The 20,853-nt window shown below is 36.0% G+C and overlaps 1 protein-coding gene across 10 annotated transcripts in view; it reads right to left on the bottom strand.

Annotated features, from left to right (window-relative positions):
* LOC126919089 (dystrophin, isoforms A/C/F/G/H) overlaps positions 1-20,630 on the bottom strand; it is a 434,304-nt gene extending 413,674 nt beyond the window's left edge. For 3 of the 10 annotated variants that reach the window (XM_050727761.1, XM_050727759.1, XM_050727760.1), the window contains exons 1-18: positions 20,393-20,630; positions 19,664-19,754; positions 7,722-7,783; positions 7,507-7,599; positions 6,882-6,959; positions 6,708-6,800; positions 6,472-6,561; positions 6,194-6,392; positions 5,951-6,099; positions 2,931-5,900; positions 2,703-2,855; positions 2,139-2,300; positions 1,552-1,854; positions 1,331-1,474; positions 1,051-1,221; positions 778-960; positions 596-712; positions 401-520 (exon numbers count right to left, since the gene is read on the bottom strand). In XM_050727761.1, coding sequence (XP_050583718.1) covers positions 401-520; positions 596-712; positions 778-960; positions 1,051-1,221; positions 1,331-1,474; positions 1,552-1,854; positions 2,139-2,300; positions 2,703-2,855; positions 2,931-5,900; positions 5,951-6,099; positions 6,194-6,392; positions 6,472-6,561; positions 6,708-6,800; positions 6,882-6,959; positions 7,507-7,599; positions 7,722-7,783; positions 19,664-19,754 — 5,178 coding nt within the window. In that variant the 5' untranslated portion in view covers positions 20,393-20,630. Of the gene's footprint in view, positions 1-400; positions 521-595; positions 713-777; positions 961-1,050; positions 1,222-1,330; positions 1,475-1,551; positions 1,855-2,138; positions 2,301-2,702; positions 2,856-2,930; positions 5,901-5,950; positions 6,100-6,193; positions 6,393-6,471; positions 6,562-6,707; positions 6,801-6,881; positions 6,960-7,506; positions 7,600-7,721; positions 7,784-8,369; positions 9,430-15,980; positions 16,743-17,802; positions 18,355-19,663; positions 19,755-20,392 lie in introns of those variants that run through there. The other 7 variants (XM_050727754.1, XM_050727753.1, XM_050727763.1 and 4 more) reach the window with 7 other exon arrangements.
* Between the last annotated feature and the right edge of the window lie 223 nt (positions 20,631-20,853).

Below are 20,853 nucleotides of genomic sequence, written 5' to 3' on the forward strand. Positions count from 1 at the left end.
TCATTATATGCTTTAGTGAACTAAAAAATAAATGCAAAGCAAAAGAATTCATGAAAAAATATTCAAAAAAAGAAAGCTTTATTAATAAAACTTTAAAACCTCAAATGTGAAAGATTGACGTATTACATCAATTATCATTTTTAGTGGAATTGAAACATTAGTTTATAGAAATGATATAATCATACTCTTAATATATATGTATATATATATGTGTGTATATATATATATATATATTGAAAATTTGTCTTGATGAGATATACGTAATGGTACTATAAAGCACAAGCATTACATATACCGGATGTTAAGATAAAGAAGAAGCAATACAAGCCATGAGGAAACAAGCAATGAATGATATTTAAATTTATTACACGAAAATATGTATATATATAAATACACATACCTGTATTCTATTAGATATATCCTCCCACTTCTTGCAGACATCTGAAACTTTCGGATAATAGGTATAACGTTGAAGTTGATTGATTTTTGGTTTTGCCTCAATCATTTCACTTTGTACAGCCTAAAAATTAATCATTAAATAAATACATAAAGTAAAATCCCATTTCATGTAGCGCAGTCTTAAAATATTGATTACTTTGCATTGTTCAAAATGATTTTCCGTTAACTGATCAACTGGAACACCATCTAATTTATTTAGCTTTTCCTCTACTTGTAACAGCCAAGCCGTTATTTCATCAACATTAGGCTCTTCCTAAAAGTACAAAAATTTGTTCACCTCGTTTATTACACCAATTTCCTTATATATGATGGATTTACCTCTGAAGCATTACATAGTCTTAATCTCTTTTCAGTATATGCTAATCTCGTAACAACGTCTGATAACTTTTCTTTAAATTGCTCTAAATACATTGGGTCACAAAGTTTCGAAAATTCTTCCTGGGAATTTAGCAACTTGTCTTTCACAACATTTAATCGTGGTATTACTTCTGTCAGAGTTTCCTATTTAAACAATTTCATAATCATTTGTTTTCATATAAAGATTATTAAAAATCCTGGAATCTAAATTTACTTATGTATTTATACACTTACTCGTACATATATTGCATTAACTGGAAGGTCAGGCATATTTTTTTGTGTATCTAATTCTTTATTAATACTATCTATGGACATATTAATATAAGACATATTTTTATACATATCACGTGATAAATCCAAAGCAGTTTCTAAGCATGCTTTCGATTCAGTTATATGTAAACCCAACTGTAATAATGAAATATAAATATAATGACAAATATAATGTATAAACAGAACGATTGTACATAGAAAGCAGTACTACTAAAAATATACATTGATGTTAAACATGTATTACCTTGTTGTACAATTCTTTTAACATATCAATACGCCGAGAAAATTTTTCTGGTTCAGTGACACTTCTTTCTTCGACTAATTTTCTACCAGTTAGAATAATATTTTCTATCTCACTTTTAATTTCACTTAATGTTTGATAAAAGCGCTATAAATGAAAAATCAGATTTTTCACAACTTGAACATCTATGAAAAATAAAACTTACGAAGTATATAATTAATTACCAGACAATGTTTAAGTTGACCTTCAATAGCTTCTGGATCTTCTGATGATAATTCTAATAAACAAGTTGCTTCTTCTATTCCTCTAAGTTCTCTCAGAGCTCTGGATAATCTCGGTTCTAAATTCGTTGGACATCGGAAACGTTGGAATTTCTTTTGAACTTCTGAGAATTTTTGTTCAATAAGAGTCAATTGTTCTTGCAGTCTAAATGCAGCTTCTTGCTTTCCAGAAGCTTTGTATGATTCGATTTGTAATGCCATTTCTTGAAGCGTCGAACGCTGATGCTCCATTTCTTCCATTAATTTCTAAAATATATATACCTGACTCGTATAACTATCATCACAAAATTTAAATCTTATTCTAAGTTCTTTGTTTATACATTACACTCTAATTAATATATATTTTTACAAAATACATAGATAACATTTTTATCATGCTTCCTTGAAGCAATGCTTTATGTACAATGTTTATTAATATAAGAAAAAAGATGAATTTAGTATACATATTATGTTTACACATTTTTTATACATTTGCAGAAACTTTCAAACATACGCTTAGTAAATGGTAAGAAAAAGTTTCACTAACAGACCTGATAATCATGAGGCAAATCATCAGCAGTAAGGTCGCAGTCAAGACGTGCAGTTAGTACAGAATCTATTTGCGTTAGGGAGTGCTGAAGGGCAAGAATACGTCCTTCTGATTGTTGCGCTTGCTTCACTGATCCTTCCAGCAGCTTTGCTCGCTGCCCTGCCTACTCAAAATATAATTCTAATTTTCTGTATAACTTAATTAAACAACTTCGTTGAATAAACTATTGTTTAAATGTATTCACCAAACTTAAACAATTATAAATATATAAAAATTTATCAACTTAAAAATATGGGGAAATTTTAAAAAATTCACCTGAATAACATATTTTCTTTGTACAGCATTATAATTTCAAACATATAAGTAAAAAGCTTCATAATTCATACAAGCAAGAGTAATCTTTCAAAGCAGAATAAAAAACTAACATCTTTAAATAGATATGTCTAAAATAAGTACTTAAGTTTTCCTTGGCAATGATGCATGCAGTTAAAAATAAATACAACTTTTTGTTATGAACAGAATCAATAATTCAAGCACTATGACATTACATATAACAGTGACATACCTGATTATTTAGGCTCTCCCAACGACTTGTTAAGCTTTCTACATCTGCTTGAATGGACTGCGTCATGATATTACTTTCAATCAACTGTTTACCAATTTCTTGTATCTTTTCAAGCCTTATTTCTGGATGATTTCGTATGTAATTCTCTAAATCCTTTTTAAAACAAGAATTCATTACTTTTCATACAAACCATAAAAATTTGCATGGTACTATAACGTGTAAACTTACATCAAGTTCCTCTGATATTTCTTCAGCATCTGCAGCACTTTCTGTCGATCTCTTCAATCGTTTATCTAATTTATCCAACCAATCACTTTCTTGCGCAACTAAAGCACGGAATTCACCATATTCGTGGCTAGCATTTTGTAAATGTCTGTATCGTTCATAAATACGATCTGTAACATCTGTCCAGCGAGCATTTAAAAACGTAAACCGTCTACCAAGTTCTTGTACCGAAGATCCTTCGGAACTTAACAATTTATCATTACCCATTTCGTTAAGATTTCGAAATTCTTCTACTCGTTTATCTATTTTTTCTTTTAATGACTGATATCGGCCACGAACTTGAAACAGTTCAACCGAAGATGTTATTTTAGTTTCAACCGGTATTTCTTTTTCTAAGGTAGACAACCACTTCGTAAAATCTTCTATCCCATTTATTATTTCATCATTCTTCTTCAATGTATCCTCATATTTATCATTTAAACTTTTAGCACCATCAACAATAGCATTCCACTTATGCGATACAACTTCCAGCTTATTGTTTAATACATTCGCAAATTTTGGTTCAGAATTTTCAAGTAATCTGTTTGTAGAGATTTGAAGTTTTTCTATTCGAGGTTTTGTTTGATTTATATCCTCACAAAAAGATTGAATTTGCTTTAATTTAAATTCCATACATTCAATATTATTTGACACACCATCTTTTGATAATTCTTCTAGATACTGATTTGATTTTTCAAGCCAACTTTGAAGATCCAAGAGCTCATTATTAAATACCTTTAAAGTCTCTATATCTCTCAATAGGTTTTGTTGCCGTTCTTCTAATATTATAGGTATGTCACTCCATTTGGTGATAAGATCTTGTAACGCATCTTTAAGTCTTTGTCCCTGAGAATCTCCACTGGTTTTCATTATTAGCTCGTGTCCAACACTATTTACATAATTAAAATTTTCTTGATGCTCATTCAGAGAATTTTGTAAATTATTGAATTTTTGTAATTGTTCTGCCATTGTCTTATCATCTGACATCACTATATGCTCTGACAATAATGTACTCTCCACATTATTAATAAAAGAAGTAAGATTAGCAACTGCATCCGTATATTTCTTTGGTGGTGTTTTATCAACAGCATCATTTAATTCGGTTAGCCTTTCAGACAATATTTTGTACAATTTGTCCCAATTACGAACAAAAGTTTGTATATCAGCATTTAAATTAACAGTTTCATTACTACCAGTTTGATTTTCCGACAACTCTTTGATTTTTTCTAACAATTTTTTAATGCGTTCCTCGTGAGATTTCATCGACTTCAATTTTACCCTGAACGGTTCTACTTGATTGTTTCCTTTATTTGAATCAAACCATTTAGTATAGCTGTCTAACATTAAATTTAAACTAGCCAATTCCGTTCGGAATTTTTTCACTTCTTCTAAATATTCTATACGAGTTTTTATTTCTTCAAGCCGATTGTTAGTTGCCATCCAACAATTCTGTATGTCTTTGATTTTTGTTTCCTCTGCTTCGACCGACTCATTTGCATCTCTTAGTTCCTCGAGAAGCTGTTTCCCTAAGTCTAAAACTCTGTTATAGTCATCTTTGTGTGCCTCTATATCAGCTATTGTATCATTGTAAACGACTTTCTTCTCTTCGATGCTCAATTCGTCAAATACTCCCTCCGATCGTCCAATTTCTAAATCAACATAATCGAGCCATTTATACAGATTATGTAACGCAGATTCAAATTCATGCCTAGTTGTACTATCTATACGACGTTTCTTCGAATCACTGTGAGGTGTGGAAGCTGCAGTAATTTCTTCCTTATAGGCGATACTTGTTACTGTTTCAGACATCCATTCGTTACCTGTAATCATCGTTGTTTCCCTCTCAGTCTTTAGATCAAACTCAAATCCGGAATTTGTTATCCTCTGCGTCTGTACTTCCATTATCTGCCCCACCGCTTCCCAGCGATCTTGCAAATTTTCGATCTTTTCTAATATATTAATACACTCTGGCGAAGTACTTTGTCCCTCCAGTTCTTGAACGGATTCTTGCAAAGACGTTAACTTCCTTTGATTTGCATCCATATCCATTTTCAAAATTTGTAATTTTTTAATTCTTTCCAACACTTCACCAATCTCTGACGCTGGATTTGCTTCCATTTGTTTTAACGTGATCTCAGTTTCACTCAACCATGATACTAATCTTTTGTAATCGTCATTAACATTTTGCCAAAGCGAAGAAAAAGCTTGCAAACGTTGCCTCCTTTCTTCTTTCCATTGACAAATGTGAGTCCATCGCTCTCCCAGAGCAGATAATTGATCTTCCATTTGCGCGTAAACTGCTTCAGAGTTTTCTTCATCCACGACAACTACCATGTTTCTCATACCATCGACGATTCCCTGTTGCGCTGCAATATCTTGTTCTAGTTCGTTTAACAGTTTTAGTTGATCATCCAAAGCGGATTGATTTAGTTCGATCGTTGCCATTAGCGATATCCTATCTTCAGTCCTCGTTAACCACTGCCGCAATGCATCTAACTGGCCTTGCTGCATTTGCATAAGAACCTCGTGAATTTTAGTTTGCCTTTCCATCGCACGCATTCGAAGCCCTTCCCATCGAGAATTTAATAACGACATTTGAACTCGAACTTCGTGCTCCTCATCCTTGTGTAAACCACCTTCTGCTAATAATCTCGCACCTTCCTCCAATACAGCACCGACTCCATCCTGATGTCCGGACAATTCCACCAAAAATGTCTCGTGTTCGTGAAATTGTTGCTTCAATACTTCCAAACTAGATCCAGGTTCTGGAGCGTGATTTAATTTATCTTCCGCCTCCAAGAGCCAGGTCAAAACTTCCTCGAGAGCAACTTGATAACCGCCAAGTTCTACAGACACGTTCGTTGCGAGACTCATCGGCCGCGACGTTGGCGTTCCAAAGTTTGTGAAAGATAGAGTATTCTGCAAAGAAACATTCTTAAAAAGATACATATAATTACTAAGCTACGCGAAATCAGATCGAATACCTCTGCTCCTGGTGTCGTAACCGGGCTACTATCACTCGCTACTGATAGATCCAACTCGCCTATATCGTCTCCGGAATGAGGTAATGATTGGAAAAGACACATAACGTACATCATTATCGATTTCTTATCCGGCACCGATGTATTCACATCTGTTACAACATACAACGTATATGTCAGTCTTAAACCTCATAAACTAGATGTTAGTAATTAGTACAGATATTAATAATTTTTAATTTAATTTACCTTCTGGATCCAATAAACGTTCGATGTCTAATTGTTCTTGGGCAATACGAAACGCATGATCCAATCTGGCATTCGGATGTTTACGCGCTATGTTATTGAAATCGAATAAATGTGGTTTCCATTTATGAAGAATCGCATTAAATGCCAGACCATCCGACCAAGATGTCGTGAAGTTTTTAATGTCAACCCCAGGGTAATTCTAAAAACGACATGCGTCTCAAAAATTTGTTACGCAAATAGCTAGGAAAGTTGATTTTATCCTTCGAACGAGATTTCACCTGTGAATTTTGACGACACCATGCCAAAAGAGTTTTCTCCAGATTTGTTTGTTGCAATTCCGTCATTAAATCCTTCAGATGGTAATGTACCTAAATAAGCATTTCATTTGATATCAGATAAACGATGTATTACACGTCTACGACATAAAATTACATAGATGACAAGTAATAAAAACGAGTTCAATATTTGCTGATAAGCTTTATTCTCGGTAAATTGACCCAGCTATAAAACTGACCTGCCAGTGTAGAATAATACTCCATACTAATCCGAGTGTTAGCTTAGGATTCCCGTCAACTATATCGTTGCTGCTAATATTTACGAGTTTCACCTAGCAGAAGCGTAAAGGATATCAATTAATTTGCATCTCTTATACTTTCTCTCATAATTGGCTGCAATGTTAGCAACTCACGTTATTCTGCTCGAGAATTTGCAAAGCTTTGTTAACGTTATTCAGATGATGAACTCTCATTCGACCGCGTTCTCTTTTCTGTAATAAATAAATCAAGACAATGAAGAAAAACGAGATAATTAATGTAGAAATACAGGAACGTAAATAGCCGATATTTCAGCGGCTGTAATTATCTCTATGTAGCTGTCGTAAAAAGGATTGATAAAAAGTAGGAAATAAATCATAAATAATGCGATTTAAAGTGAGATTATATAAATGAAATCTTCCGAGCGACTAAAGTTAGCCGTGAAATGACACGTAAAGTGAATCCACGTAACGACGCATATTTTTCCCTCGGAATACTCTTACGCCTACCGTGCGTAGATAATCCGCGCTCTCATGCAAATATTCGTAATACTCGATAGGCGCACCTGCTTGGAATTCTATTCGTACACCTCGTAATGTAAACACGAGACGCGCTATTGCGAGGACTAGTCCTTTTAAAAAAAGAACAACTGTCAGCGCAATGTTCAGAAGATTACATCATATGCGAAATAAAAATATCGCTTATGTCTCGTTATGGGCTGTCGCGCCTATACGTTTCGATTATATAATCCTTTACCTCTACTGCAAATTCTTTACTTACGTAGGCTTTCGACGTAAGGACTTCCAACAGGGATAGTAATCTATTGCCATCTCTTAAGTCAACGAATAAATCAGAAATCGGCTCGTGGTGATTCTGTGTAAAAAGTTTCAATGAATATGCATGTTTGATAAATAATTCTTATATTAGTGGGATCGTGAAGTCTTATTCGGATAATCCTCGCTCTTACTCGTTATTTTAAACAACGTGGTACATACCTTAAGCAACTGTGAATTTATCCATTTCGCAAACGTTTTCTTTTGTACGTCTTCCCGCTCATCTGCAATATACGTATACGATAATCGTTACAACAATTGCAGGACAATCGTTTTTAATTTACAAAGGTCAATATATACCGTACTCGTATCATTGAACATACATTTGTAATTTAACACGGTGAGTTCATTAATAATGATATCGTGTTTGTTGGCAATTAAGTAGCGTTCAATGCGATTACGATAATCATATTTTCGAGTAATTGAGGAAATGAATTAGGAAAATGAAAGAAAACATTACGTATCTGATGTATATTAGTAATATATATTTATCAGAGACGAGAGTGTACATCGTACGACACATATTATATTTTGGATGATTTACGTAGAGGCAAAAAAGTCTAATCTCGCGTTATCGTTCGAAAGAAAAAGGGAAAAAAACGACGAGTTTTGATTTAAATATCTTGTTTCTGCGACAACAGCAGTAGTTTCATTGTCATTTGGACACCACCGCGAAATTATTGTCGACGTGGCAACGACGGCTCGTCATCTATCGCGTTGACACTCATTGACCCCGGTAAATGCAGCAGTAAACTCTTGAAATTTAGGTCGACCAACAGAAAGTCATAAGCACGATGCTTAAATATGTACCTGTGGCCGGGTTCTGCGAGGCTAGCGATTTTTCACCAGTCATGAGAATTTCGTTTTAGAGCCATACGATATCACCAAGTTTGGACGAGTAACCACCCGCTCGAAATCTGTGGGCCAACGTCAAATCTCTGGTACGCGAACTACTGGAATGATTCACCGTGTACTTTGATCGGCATGGTTGTCTACTCGTTCTTCTTATATCTACGAGAGTCCTTTAAAACCTGACGCAACCGCATACATTAGCTCGATTTTTACCAGAAACCAGAATATTCAGATTCCGATCATATATTACTTTATACCGATCGACGCTGCGAATTCTTAATCGAACAAATAATATCGTCCACGCATCCTCCAAATCACCTACGCTCTCTTCGAACTATCGTCGTTCGTCATCGTTTACCTCTTTTTCTTTTTCTCGTCCAATGCTTCGGAAATTATCGGCAAACGAAATATCTCGACAACGTTAAGTCCATAGATATCAGCAACGTTATTAGTCATTGAAACCGTATCAGAGTGGTTGGCGCCAGGCGATCCAGAAAGCTATGCATTTTTCGGCCCACATTTCTACAAATAAGCAAATGGGAAAGAAACGCGACAAGCATGCGGACGTCACTGACCAACGATGAATGAATGGAACGAGCGTACTTATCTTACGTTCGGAAGGATAGACGATAGCAGAGTGAACGAAAGGGGAAACGAGGGGGACAGAAATCGCGAATGGCGATCACGTAGCCGAAGCAAAGTATGCCGTAAGATACGCGCACGAGAGCGTGCGTCTTTCCTGGCCGGGTATCGGCCAACGTGGAGCCTTTCCTTACGAAACCGTGCCGCTTCCGAATATGGTGCATCGAGTTCTTTCGCACGGTCGTTCGATCGCCAGTTTTCTTTGCGCGATCACCGTATCTCCACCCTCTGGTTCCCCGCTGTTTTCTGTCACAAAATTCAATCGTGTCACGTAAATCGCGCCACTTCCTGCGCTCTCGATCAGGCCAACCTACGCAACCGAGAGTAACGACCACTGGAACGATTGTTCGATGGTGATGCACGTTAGACACGCTACTAATAGGACATGGTATTTACTCGTCGAGTCGAGAAGATCGGTTAACTAGTTTAAAAATATCTTCTTAATGGTAAACTCGCCTTTTAATCGGAACGATGATTCACGCTAGAAATAAAAACGAAACAGCTTCTATCATTTGCGGGAATTTTATTTACGAGATACTACAATTCCAGAGAAGATAATCCGTCGACTCGATGTTTGGAGCAAAGTTTGAGTAAATAGTTTCCTGTCTGGTACAACATTTGGAATTCATTCTAGCTACATAGTATTCTAACGTCTTGGGTCTTATGAATTTTAAAAACATGCTTCCTGTGCCGCTGCAAAGTATTCAAAAGGATAGGGTTTCGAGACATTGTTTACGAAAAGAAGATGGTAGAGCGACGACAAGCTTAGAGACGGTTGTACATGATGGATGTAACGGAATTTCAGAGCTGAGGTCATCCAGCTTTCATACTATCAAACGGGAAACGTGGACCTTAACATTGTCGCGAATACTGCGCAGTCTTTCTGTTAACCGTTACCGGTTGTTTCTATGCCAACGACGGAATGTAAGCAGATTTTTCACGTTAACCGGTGACACAGGGTCGAATTAAGTCGCATCAGAGAAACAAGTAAAACGCAGTTTATACCAACTCCTTTAAATTACAAGATCGAGTACAGTACAGAATTGTCGATAAATATAAATCGAAGCTCTACGAACGAAGAGATAAGTTGCTTCAAGAAGACAGTGAAATTACCTTGACCGGTGTCCAAGTGAAAACTACTCCGGCGCGAAGATATGTACCTTGAGCAAATAGAGAACTACTTGTGACTCGACATATCGCATAATACAGTCCCATACATCACCGGTAACTGCAAAATCCAGAGTATCGCTGGAAGCTATGCATCCGAGCCGTGAAACCGTTAAATCAAATTGTTCTCGATTCTATCGATTTCTCTACTATCTTGCAAAGGTGTGTATCATCGGTATCGGAGAGAACGTATTAAAAACTAAAAGTTTAAAAGGAAACGAAACAGCTGTGTGCACGTGTCGCGCAAACTATTCGTAACGAAAGTCTATCCTTAACGTTCAGTAAAATCCAAAGATGGATTCGAGTGTTTATATGCACATGCACATCTGCTGGCTCACTTTCGTAGCAACTAACGTAAACAACGGTGGCCAAGTATGAAGTACGCGAGAGAGTACTGTGTACACGACACTATACCGCTCCGAGATGTGACACAGAAAATTGATTACCTTCTGATAAGGTTAAAACTTTACTCTGCGAAATAGAACAAAATTCCAGTGCACGTTTATCGGAGAACTTTGAAATTGATTTTCGCTTACGCGAACGAAACGAAAGATAAGATTCGCTGCAACTTGTAGCGTATACGAGTTTCGTATGTCTCGGCTCGAGCGATTTCCGAATCCGCGACAATTGCCACGAGCTACCCTTTCCGCGATCGCGAGGGTTGAACGAACCGCGAAAGTTCGCCGCGCGTAATGCTATTAACGCCTCGATAATATGCTACATCGCCGAGAAAACAGTGCCAGCCATCTGAAACCACCGCTAAACTTAGCTAAACGCGCGCTAACACGAGCTCTCCTATCCGCTATACGCGCATTCATTAGAGCAAATCAACGAAACAAATATTTCGCCGCGAAGCGCCGTTGCACCGACACCTATCGTGGCGAGCTTTCTAAAAAGAAACCTTGCATTCTTCGTCTTTCGCGTTCTACCGTTCACGAACAGGGATTGCGACTCGTTTCTCATTAATCAAACAGCGATAACGTATTTTCCGTGGTTTAAACGATACTAAAGCAGGTACTAAATATTACGAGATAAATATTATTTTAGGAAAAGTTGATTCGCGATTTAATATTATTAGGGAAAAGGTAAAAGATCTTTTATGTTTACAGTCACACCGATCTTTCGATTACATCAGTGACCATTACGCCATCGACGGTGCGCTAGGTTTGCAGTATCGTTGTCGCAGCGCGATCTCGGGTATCGGTTACCTCAAGGACGCAGAATTTTTCGCCAGTCGACTACCACTCGCGGGAGAAATGCTCTCCATCCAAGGTATCTTTACGCTGAGGTTCGAACCTCCGGAAGAATTATACGTATCGAGTGCTGATTTCACATCGAGTCGAAGCTCTTACGCGTCGCCATTGCTTGGCGAACGCCGACAGCTTGGCAAAGTCGAATTAACGATCTCGAACCTGATTCTCTCCCTTCTTTCCACCGAGCGTTCTTTATCCCATTGGTGTCTCGGTCCCTCTGTCTGCCTCTTTTCCCCCTAGAATCGTTAAGCGTCATCGAAAAGGGCCGGCGAGAACGAGATGCTCGAAACCACTCGATATCGCCTCTTCATTAAAAAGATGCAAATTTCGAGAAAATGAGGTGAGGAAGATCGGAAAGAAGCAACGAAGGCTGGTCGTTTCTACTAATACCAGCGTCGTTTTACGATAAATTATTTCAATTTCGTCGTAAACATCGCGCGACGGTAGAGAACCTTTGACCCTTTGCGCAAGCCGGAAAATTGCTCTATAAATATCCTTGACTTAACGCACCAGCTACGATTAATGTTTGCAATTTTATAGAACTCGTGGACAACAGAAACAGTTCACACCCCGAAGAATATTTCCCTCGATGTAAAAATAATCTAACCAAAATCTTTCTTTCTTGCTTCTCTTACGCGTCATATCTAACAAATGGATGAAAGTCAGAGAATATGAAAACTTTACGGTTTAGATAGTAAGTCAGAAAGTAGGTCAGAAATAGGCCAGAAACGAAGATAAAAGTCAGCTGCTGAAAAAGACCTAGAATGATTTACAAAACACGGTAAATTTCTGCCCGAGCCAGCGTGTCCATTTGCCGGATCGAACGCACTTTGCCTGTCCCTATATTCTGCAGTCTGTGCGATTATACGATTGGCACAAAAGGCGCAACGCTTTTAAACGCTTTTCGACTATGTGCCATTCAGAGCGTCGCCTTTTCATTCATTGGCACCAGCCTGAATGCAAGTAGAGTACCGCGTGCACTTTGCAAACAAGCTAACCGCCTAGGATGGCCGTCTGCGTGGCTAACAATCGTTTAAACGAGATGACAATGCGTACTAGCGACCGCGAGGACTGCATCTCTTCTGGCGTGTACACTGGAACGCGTGTCGTTGGCCCTAAACGCACCATCGTCCAAAGTTCACAGGTCAAACGAACTGATGGAACCACGTAATATTCTCACAGCGTCCTAGTATTTAACACGTTTGAGCTTATATATTTTAACGTATATGTTTTCAAGCGTTTGTCGATATAGTCTGAGTAAAAATTCATAAGTCATAATTTTCTTTCGATCGTTCACAAATTGTTCAATTTATCATATGTGTTTTTACGGATGAGATATTTTTCAATGCGAAGAGATAAACGGTATCTCGTTATTTTCATTCTTATCGGCAATGGTTGCAAATTAATCGTAATCGTTCAAACGAGGGGAGTAACTAAAAGAGAAATATAACAGAATCTTTTAATAGATTCGCTATAACACATGTTACGTCGCGTGAAAAGGTCCGCGCGACGTCCTTCATGGTCTGATCATCAAGGCCCAAACACCGTTTGAGATATCCTCAATAAACCTAAGGCCCTATCGTGAACCGAGTTTGTTAGCTTGCAGGAACCTTTAATCCTGCAAGTATTTTCGTTTTATAACTGGTACATAAAAAGTCCTTAGGTCTATTGTACATGCTTCCAAATTACGGAGAAAGCAAGTAGTTACCTAATGGAAAAAACGAAATAGTTGCCTAACGGACAAGCTGGTTTTCCCATAAACAATGTCGCCCATGAACCACGTTGGTAGGAGGCTTCTTCCTCCCATCTTCATTCCCAACAGTGGTCATAACCAATCGGCATCGCGGATCATTGCCCTCACTTTCCTAACCAAAATGGGTTCTTGGTTCAAATGGGACACCTATACCGAGCTTTCCTCCGTAATCACATCAGAACGAGTTCTCAGAGTTCCTGGAGTTCCTACAGCTCTCACAGTGCCTACAGGTCCGAGAGTTCCGACGGCTCTCAAAGTGTCTCGCTAGTCAATCAAAGTCAACATAGACACGAATTCTCTCATCTACGAATAATCCTTTTCTTCGTTACCTGTATCTTAACCAACGGCGTTACTAATTTGTGTGATCGTACAAAGTGTTGGAGATATATATTTTTATAACTCTGTGAATCACAGTGTTATACTACAACAACCACCCCTATTATCCTAACCGAAATAAGAGGATCGAACTATTCGTGGTGTCGATTATTACAATGGTAACGGGAATTTACGACTCCCGTTGACGCGTATTCTCGCGACCGCGTCTCCCCGCGATAGCTCGAAAATGCAACACATTTAATGAACATTTAAATGCCTGATATCTAAAACATATCGCGTAAATTTAATAGCGATTAACGTTTATAACGTTTCAATGAAAGTCAACTGCGTTAACAAACTCGAATCGCGTGCATCAAACGCATCTGGTTAATAGAGAGTCTGATAAAAGTTTTATAACGTATGAACACGGAAGACATTAATCGCGACCTGTATCGGATCAGTTGCGTGGATTATACCAAGTTAATCCGTTCAGAAATTACCGATCTGTTTACACGTACAATGTAATAAAATATGTATTTAGTATTATGGATTCGCGGTGTATTATTGTGAAAGGCAACGTTTAGTTAATTGTATCCGTCTATTCATAGCTTTCTATAGACCATAGTATATCCTTCGTACTAAATTATAGGTTTAAGAACATACTCCCGAGTATGTTCTCTAAAACTAAGCATATTCGTGTAATCCAGAATTCTAAATCGAACCGTATCGATTCGAATCGAATAAAATCTAGCTCAAACGAAAAGAACACGTTAAATCGAATCGATTAAAAAATAAAAATTGGAAAGCATCGAGCTAGCCAACTCAGAATAGATCGCTTCGGATCGAGTTGGTTTCTAACTAACTGGATCGAGTTCAACGCAAAAATTTATAATGGAAAGCATCGGAAATGCTTGCACCACGAAATCGTTACCTTTGATAAATCTCTTCAATTGAATACGGACATTTGTATGACAATCACAGGTTTTAAAGATCCACAGAACGCCAAAGAATAGTCCGTGTGATCCATACATGGACAGTTTTTGTATTCAACGATTCAACTCTTGATTCGTCACACTAGCATTACGTAGTTTTACAATTTAAGCTTCCACGAACGGAATGCGTTTCTTCTACCGAAGATATACAAGTAGTTATTGTCTACAGTTGAAATAAATGCATTGAAGTGAGGAAAACAAAGCGATCCATTATTTTAACAAGCGTACAATGAGCAATTCGTGCCTTAATAAAGAACAAATAATTCTTGGACTAGGTACCATGAAAAGATGTTTGCGTTTTAACTTTGTTCGCTATAAAAATGGATAAATTTTTCAGAAGGCAGTATTCGAAATTAAGAATAATTCATAGCAACGCAATATGATAAAACCGCAGAGGAAAAAGAGATTGAAACTACACCTTTCGATTACCATGACAATTAACTGGCTGTTTACGTATTAACGAGCCTATTAATGCATCAATGTCTTACACGAATTATTTAATAAACGAGATTTCAGTTTCTTCCACGATAATGTCCCATTGTTCTCGTACCAGTAATTAGAGATGCTGTCGATGAACAGGTAGTAAACAACCGTAACAATTACCGCAACAAATTTCACAATATAAAGATTAATTCTTTTACTATGGCTGATTAAAACAAACATCCGAACGAAACTAAACTGTCAAAGTCGCTGAAATTGAAAATTTCAGCATTAAATTGTTTAATTGAAACGAGATTGCGTTAAATTTGCGTGTAACGATTTCCTTGAATCGTTTCGCTAATAGTATGTTCACTGAACCTAGTACACGAAGCACGCATTCTAATCTAAATGACGCCACTTACGCAGCCTAGTTATCATTCTTGACGTGCACGTGTACCGTACCTCTTTCTTGACGTATACATGCGTTTCGCGTATATGGCGAATAAATATTTCAAAGATTAGATAAAACATACCTTAGAACATAGATAACCTCATTGTCTACTGGCGTAAAATAGGCAGATGAATACTAAAATAATATATAAAATGCACTATTTAAGCTCTATGCGAAGAACATATTGTAATACCAAGCCCTATACGATGCTTTGTTGCAGATTGCATCCATTTTTTAATATGACACAGTAAACGTAAAAAAGATATCGTTTAAATCGCAATGCAGACAGATAAGAGTTAATCATTAAATAGTTAATTGTTTTTAATGTATACTATTAAAAGTAATCTAGCATCGGCTAAATTTAAATGAAAACGAAGAAAACCGAATGCCGGCTTTCGGATAAAATCCTGAAGGCAAGCAATTCTTAACTAACATCAAGATGTCAAGGCATGAGACGTGATTGTAAGGTAGATGTATAGAGAGACGTTAACTCCACCCATTTGTGAGACGATTACAAAGTAAAAGTAACAAAAATAGGAAGGTTCGGTAAGTAGTAAAGTCATAATTGCAAAGTACCTATGTAAACGACTTCCATCTTGCTTGAGACTCTGCACAGACGCAGCCACGGAATCGGCGACGTAACAATATCCAAGGGCACGTTAGTGGAAAGCACAGAATATCACATCGATTACAGTCACCACGCTAAGTGGGCTGTCACAGATTGCACAATTTAGACTCAAACACTTGGAAACAATAACGATTGTCAACGACAAAACGAATCGATCTGAATTTCGAACCGATCTCGACGGTGAGGTTAGAATCGCGCGCGCACAACGCGCGACAACAGCGATCCGTATACGACACTTGTTGATTCCACACTGTCAAGAAGACCACTGCACCCGTTGCGAGCAAACACGTCGTCACTTACACACATGGACCTTTAGCTTTCTTTCTCTTTTTCTCTCGTGCTCTCGTTCTCTATCTCCCTCGCATTCTCTTTTTCTATCTCTTTCTCTTGTTTACTTTGTTCTCACCGACGATAGCGTTTCTTTTAAGCCTTCAAAATCCTTAACGCGATTATAACTTATACGTGAAACCACAGTATTGTTGATTATTCGCGCCTAATGCGAATATCGAAGAAACAGCGAGAGAAACAGAAAAAAAAGTATTCGGTGACGATAAGATGAAAAAGACACGGATAAACGATAGCTGATTCGCGAACCGAAAATGTAAAAGGAAAAGAAACACTGCCAAACGTTCTTACTTTCATACGAGCGTCAATAGATCGCCGAACGAACCACACACCGGCTGAGTCTTAAGCAAACTGGCAACCTCGGAGTTCGGGACAAGTAAGGCCCAACTTCCCCCACCTGTACCCGCCCTCTAGCGATGTACACTTTCATTCTATCTCGCTTTTTCTTATAAATTGCCTTGTTCTTTCCTTTATTCTCAGATGAGATCCCCCTTTCCCTAACATATCGTAGGACTTTATTGATGTTCACGGAAAACAACGAAAGGAGTGTTAAAATTTGAGCCCAGCTAGTTACGAATTAAAATTATTCGATAATCGACTATGTCAAAATTACGAATGTAAAAATTAATTCCGTAATCGTACTTTTGACACTATACTGGTTAAGTCTATAAATTTTACAGTCGCATGATATTTATATAATTTATAGAAAATTTATAGAAAGCGATAAATAATTTATCAAAGGAACTTGCGCATTAGATACAAATAAAATATTTCGAAGGATTAAACATAGATTGAAACAGATATAGAAAAACTTCTATCTACGAGCAGTGAAACAGACCCTCGGGCTCTTCCTTGTGGACCGTAAGGCCCAATGTATCACAGGTAAACAGGATCTCAGAAATCGAAAGAAGTAGTCTGTCTCGAATGAAACAGGTAGAAAGAGGTGCATCGTATAGCTCCATAATAAGAATTTTAAATTCTATCGATTGTCATACCTAGATCGATATTTCCTACGAGATCAAAAATAGCCTAATAAGAGCGGGTTTTTATATAATTTAAATATTTTAATAATAATTTTAATATTGAATATCCAATTTATATACATATATATATATATATATATATATATCAACATAAGTTCAAATGTATACTCGATAATTTGTCGTTTGAAAAACGACAAATTATTTTGTCGTTTTGAATGAAGACGAAACAAGATTAATGCAATTCTGAGAAATGCGTCTATATCTTTGCATTAGAGACCTCCCACGGCGTCGCGTCTTCAATTCTTCAACTAATCCAATCAATTCCAGCCATAGGTATATTATCGTTTAACAAATTGATATTCGTCCGACTATATCCGTCGTGATTGTTTTAACAATTGTAAAAACAAACCAATTATGCAATTTTATCGTTTGACATACTTACAAATATCATCATCCATACTTGTTTCCGGTTATATATGCATTTAAAATCACTAAACTCCACGAATATTTCGTCGAATAGAATGCAATTTATCACATGCTCACAATTGCTGAATACTTTGTACATTACACATCGTAGCACATTAAACAAATCACACTTTCTTTTGTAATATTGAACACTGTACACGCTGCCCTATTATTTATAACATCGAAATAATCAACTATTCTGTACTGATTACACAGTAAGATTCACTTTTTTATGCAACATCTTTCCCAAATATTAGACAACATTAAACACTCGACATTTATGATCGGACTTGTCAATGACTGGTAAAATAACACTTTATTATAGTTTTATTAAACATATTTTCAATTTTTTCGAGAGTTTCATATTCGATTAACGATGAACACAGATTTTAAATAATTTTCCAAAAACGGATTTTCCATGCGTACACATAATTAAATCTGGTTAGATGAGATTTTAGTGGATAGTACGGTACCATGAAGTGATCACACATGGATTTAGTTAACAAAGAACCTCATTCGGTGCAGTCTGTCGCGATACTGTAAGCCACTGTAAGGTGTTGAGAAGCTTGCTTCGTAGGCGATCTTCTTTCTGGAAGTCAGCGCCGACGCATCAAATATTAAATTTGTTCGATCATCGAAAACTATTCCGGTGTCGTTAATTTGTCGCTTTCAGTGTCAATGAAACTGACACCAAAAATTCACTATACACTGCCCATTGATAAACGTCCATGACTATGTTCGACTTAGAAAAACTATAAAACCACTATAGAACTCCATTTTAAGAATAAGTTTCAGAATATTTTCAATTTCCAAATACGAGAAAAATATTTTGAAAAATATAAACGACGTTCAATTAAAATATTCCGTGTCAAGGTTCATATATATCTGTTGCTGTTCCTACGCGAAATGTACTTACCAGAAATGTAGCATGTGTTCCAAAAATATCGTCACGTTCATATTATAAGCAGGAAAATTGGAGGGAATGATATTTATCAATATTGGAAGTAGCACACAAAAGTAATATATGTATTAATCGCTAGAATAAAATTGATAATAAATGTATCTTGAGCAATATGTATGCGATTAGAAGAAAATCGAATAAACGAATAAAACGTTTGAGTGGTTTGGAAAATTATTAGGAAATATGTAGAGATTTAAAAGTACTATTCAAGAAATTTTCGAAAATAATATTATTAAAATTTCACAAAGTGATAAAGCACATCATCGATGATATTCAGCTTCTTTGCATGTCCTTTAATCATTAGAAAAGATTTGATATAATTGCGCACGAAGATTTATAGTATAGGTAGTAAAGATCATTGTTGTCTACGAAATCAGAGATATCCTATATATTTATACTTTTATTTTCACTTATAATATAATATAATAAAAAGATTAATCTGATTTATATTCAAAAAAACTTCTCATATTTAATCATAATCAAATATTCATAATACATGGAAATGACAGTATGACAACAACGACTTTTTTGTATATTTTCTTATGTATTATTTTCCTTCTTCTGTATATTCCCATTTTTTACATTACGGAACAAAGTAAAACGTGGTGTGAAACGTGATCGCGTTGATCACTTCTATTTATAATTACATAAGTGACACATAGCGCTAGTAACGAATGCGTTTTCCTAATAAATGAATAAAATGAATAGTGTGTTACACTGATACTATTAAAGTTAATAAATAAAGTGACAGACTATATTATTTTATTATATATAGTACCAATTTATACCATTTTCAGTCAGAATAAGAAATTTTCTCTTTCACTATAATTATAAAACAATTTTTTTAAACACATATTTCGAGTTATTTTTAAGTTACCTTTAATACTGGAAATTTGCTCCTCGACGCTCTCACCTTGCCATGGATCTCCCTCGACTTGAATAATCCAACGAATTTTTCTTGATTGCATCTGAACAAAAATTGTATGATTTCTATTTATAAAAAGGAAAACTCTGTTCACAGCCAAACATTACTTGTATAACATCGAACTGCAGCAGATCAGTAGTTCACGCTAGTTTTAAAGTCGATATATCGGTATCGGTATATGATTATTTTTTACGAATAGAGTGTTTACAGATAATGCGACTTGAATGAGTTTCCTCAAACATAATATTAACCTTAACTAAATATGTTTTTATGTAACATATCTTTTCAATGTATATATTGATTTTTTTAAATTATGTTAGTACATTTTCTAAAAATTGATTCTTTTAATTTATTACTTCCTTAAAAAAATACAAAATATTAAATATGTTACTATTATATTATTAAATATATAATATAAAATAAATAATAAAATTTGTTTTATAAGAATTACATTATTATACATAAAAATATACATAAAAAATTGAAAGAGAGAAATGTTATTAATCTTCACAATTCGTAACAAACTGATATAGTTATCATTAGTATAAAATTAATATGATATGCGCTTGCTCGTGATTAGATGTCAACGATTAGATACGTAGCAATCGTGAATGGTATTGAAATACAAATTAATGTTCCACATGAATAAATCTGTGAACACGCAAACAATGTATAAGTTACCTTAAATATCGTCGAAGAACATAAAAAAGATATTTATTAACACGATATTCATCGGACGACGTCTGAATACGCTGTTGCAGGCAATACTCGTTTCACACTGACAATGATTTGTCTGTCAACGGAAGTGACACTCTGTATTGTGACTATCTGGCTGTTCGTTGCATCGACCATGCGTGCTTGAATGTCGACTTTGCTAAGAAGAATTGTCAGAACTTCTACACCCACGGGTCTGTTAGTTATATGTGTGGACGATCAGAACTTTCGTCCACGAGATATTCTGACACAAGCACGAATCACTCTTAAATTCTCCTCTGTTATTAAGTGAAGCACACCATTCACTACCAATCCCTTTAACATGCATAATCTACCGACATTATGAATACAATTTAAAATTGATCGAAGATAATATTGAACAATGCTTCTTTTATTATTTCACTTAACAAATTTTATATCAATATTTT

This window comes from Bombus affinis, chromosome 8 (assembly GCF_024516045.1).
Source record: "Bombus affinis isolate iyBomAffi1 chromosome 8, iyBomAffi1.2, whole genome shotgun sequence".
Lineage (NCBI taxonomy): Eukaryota > Metazoa > Arthropoda > Insecta > Hymenoptera > Apidae > Bombus > Bombus affinis.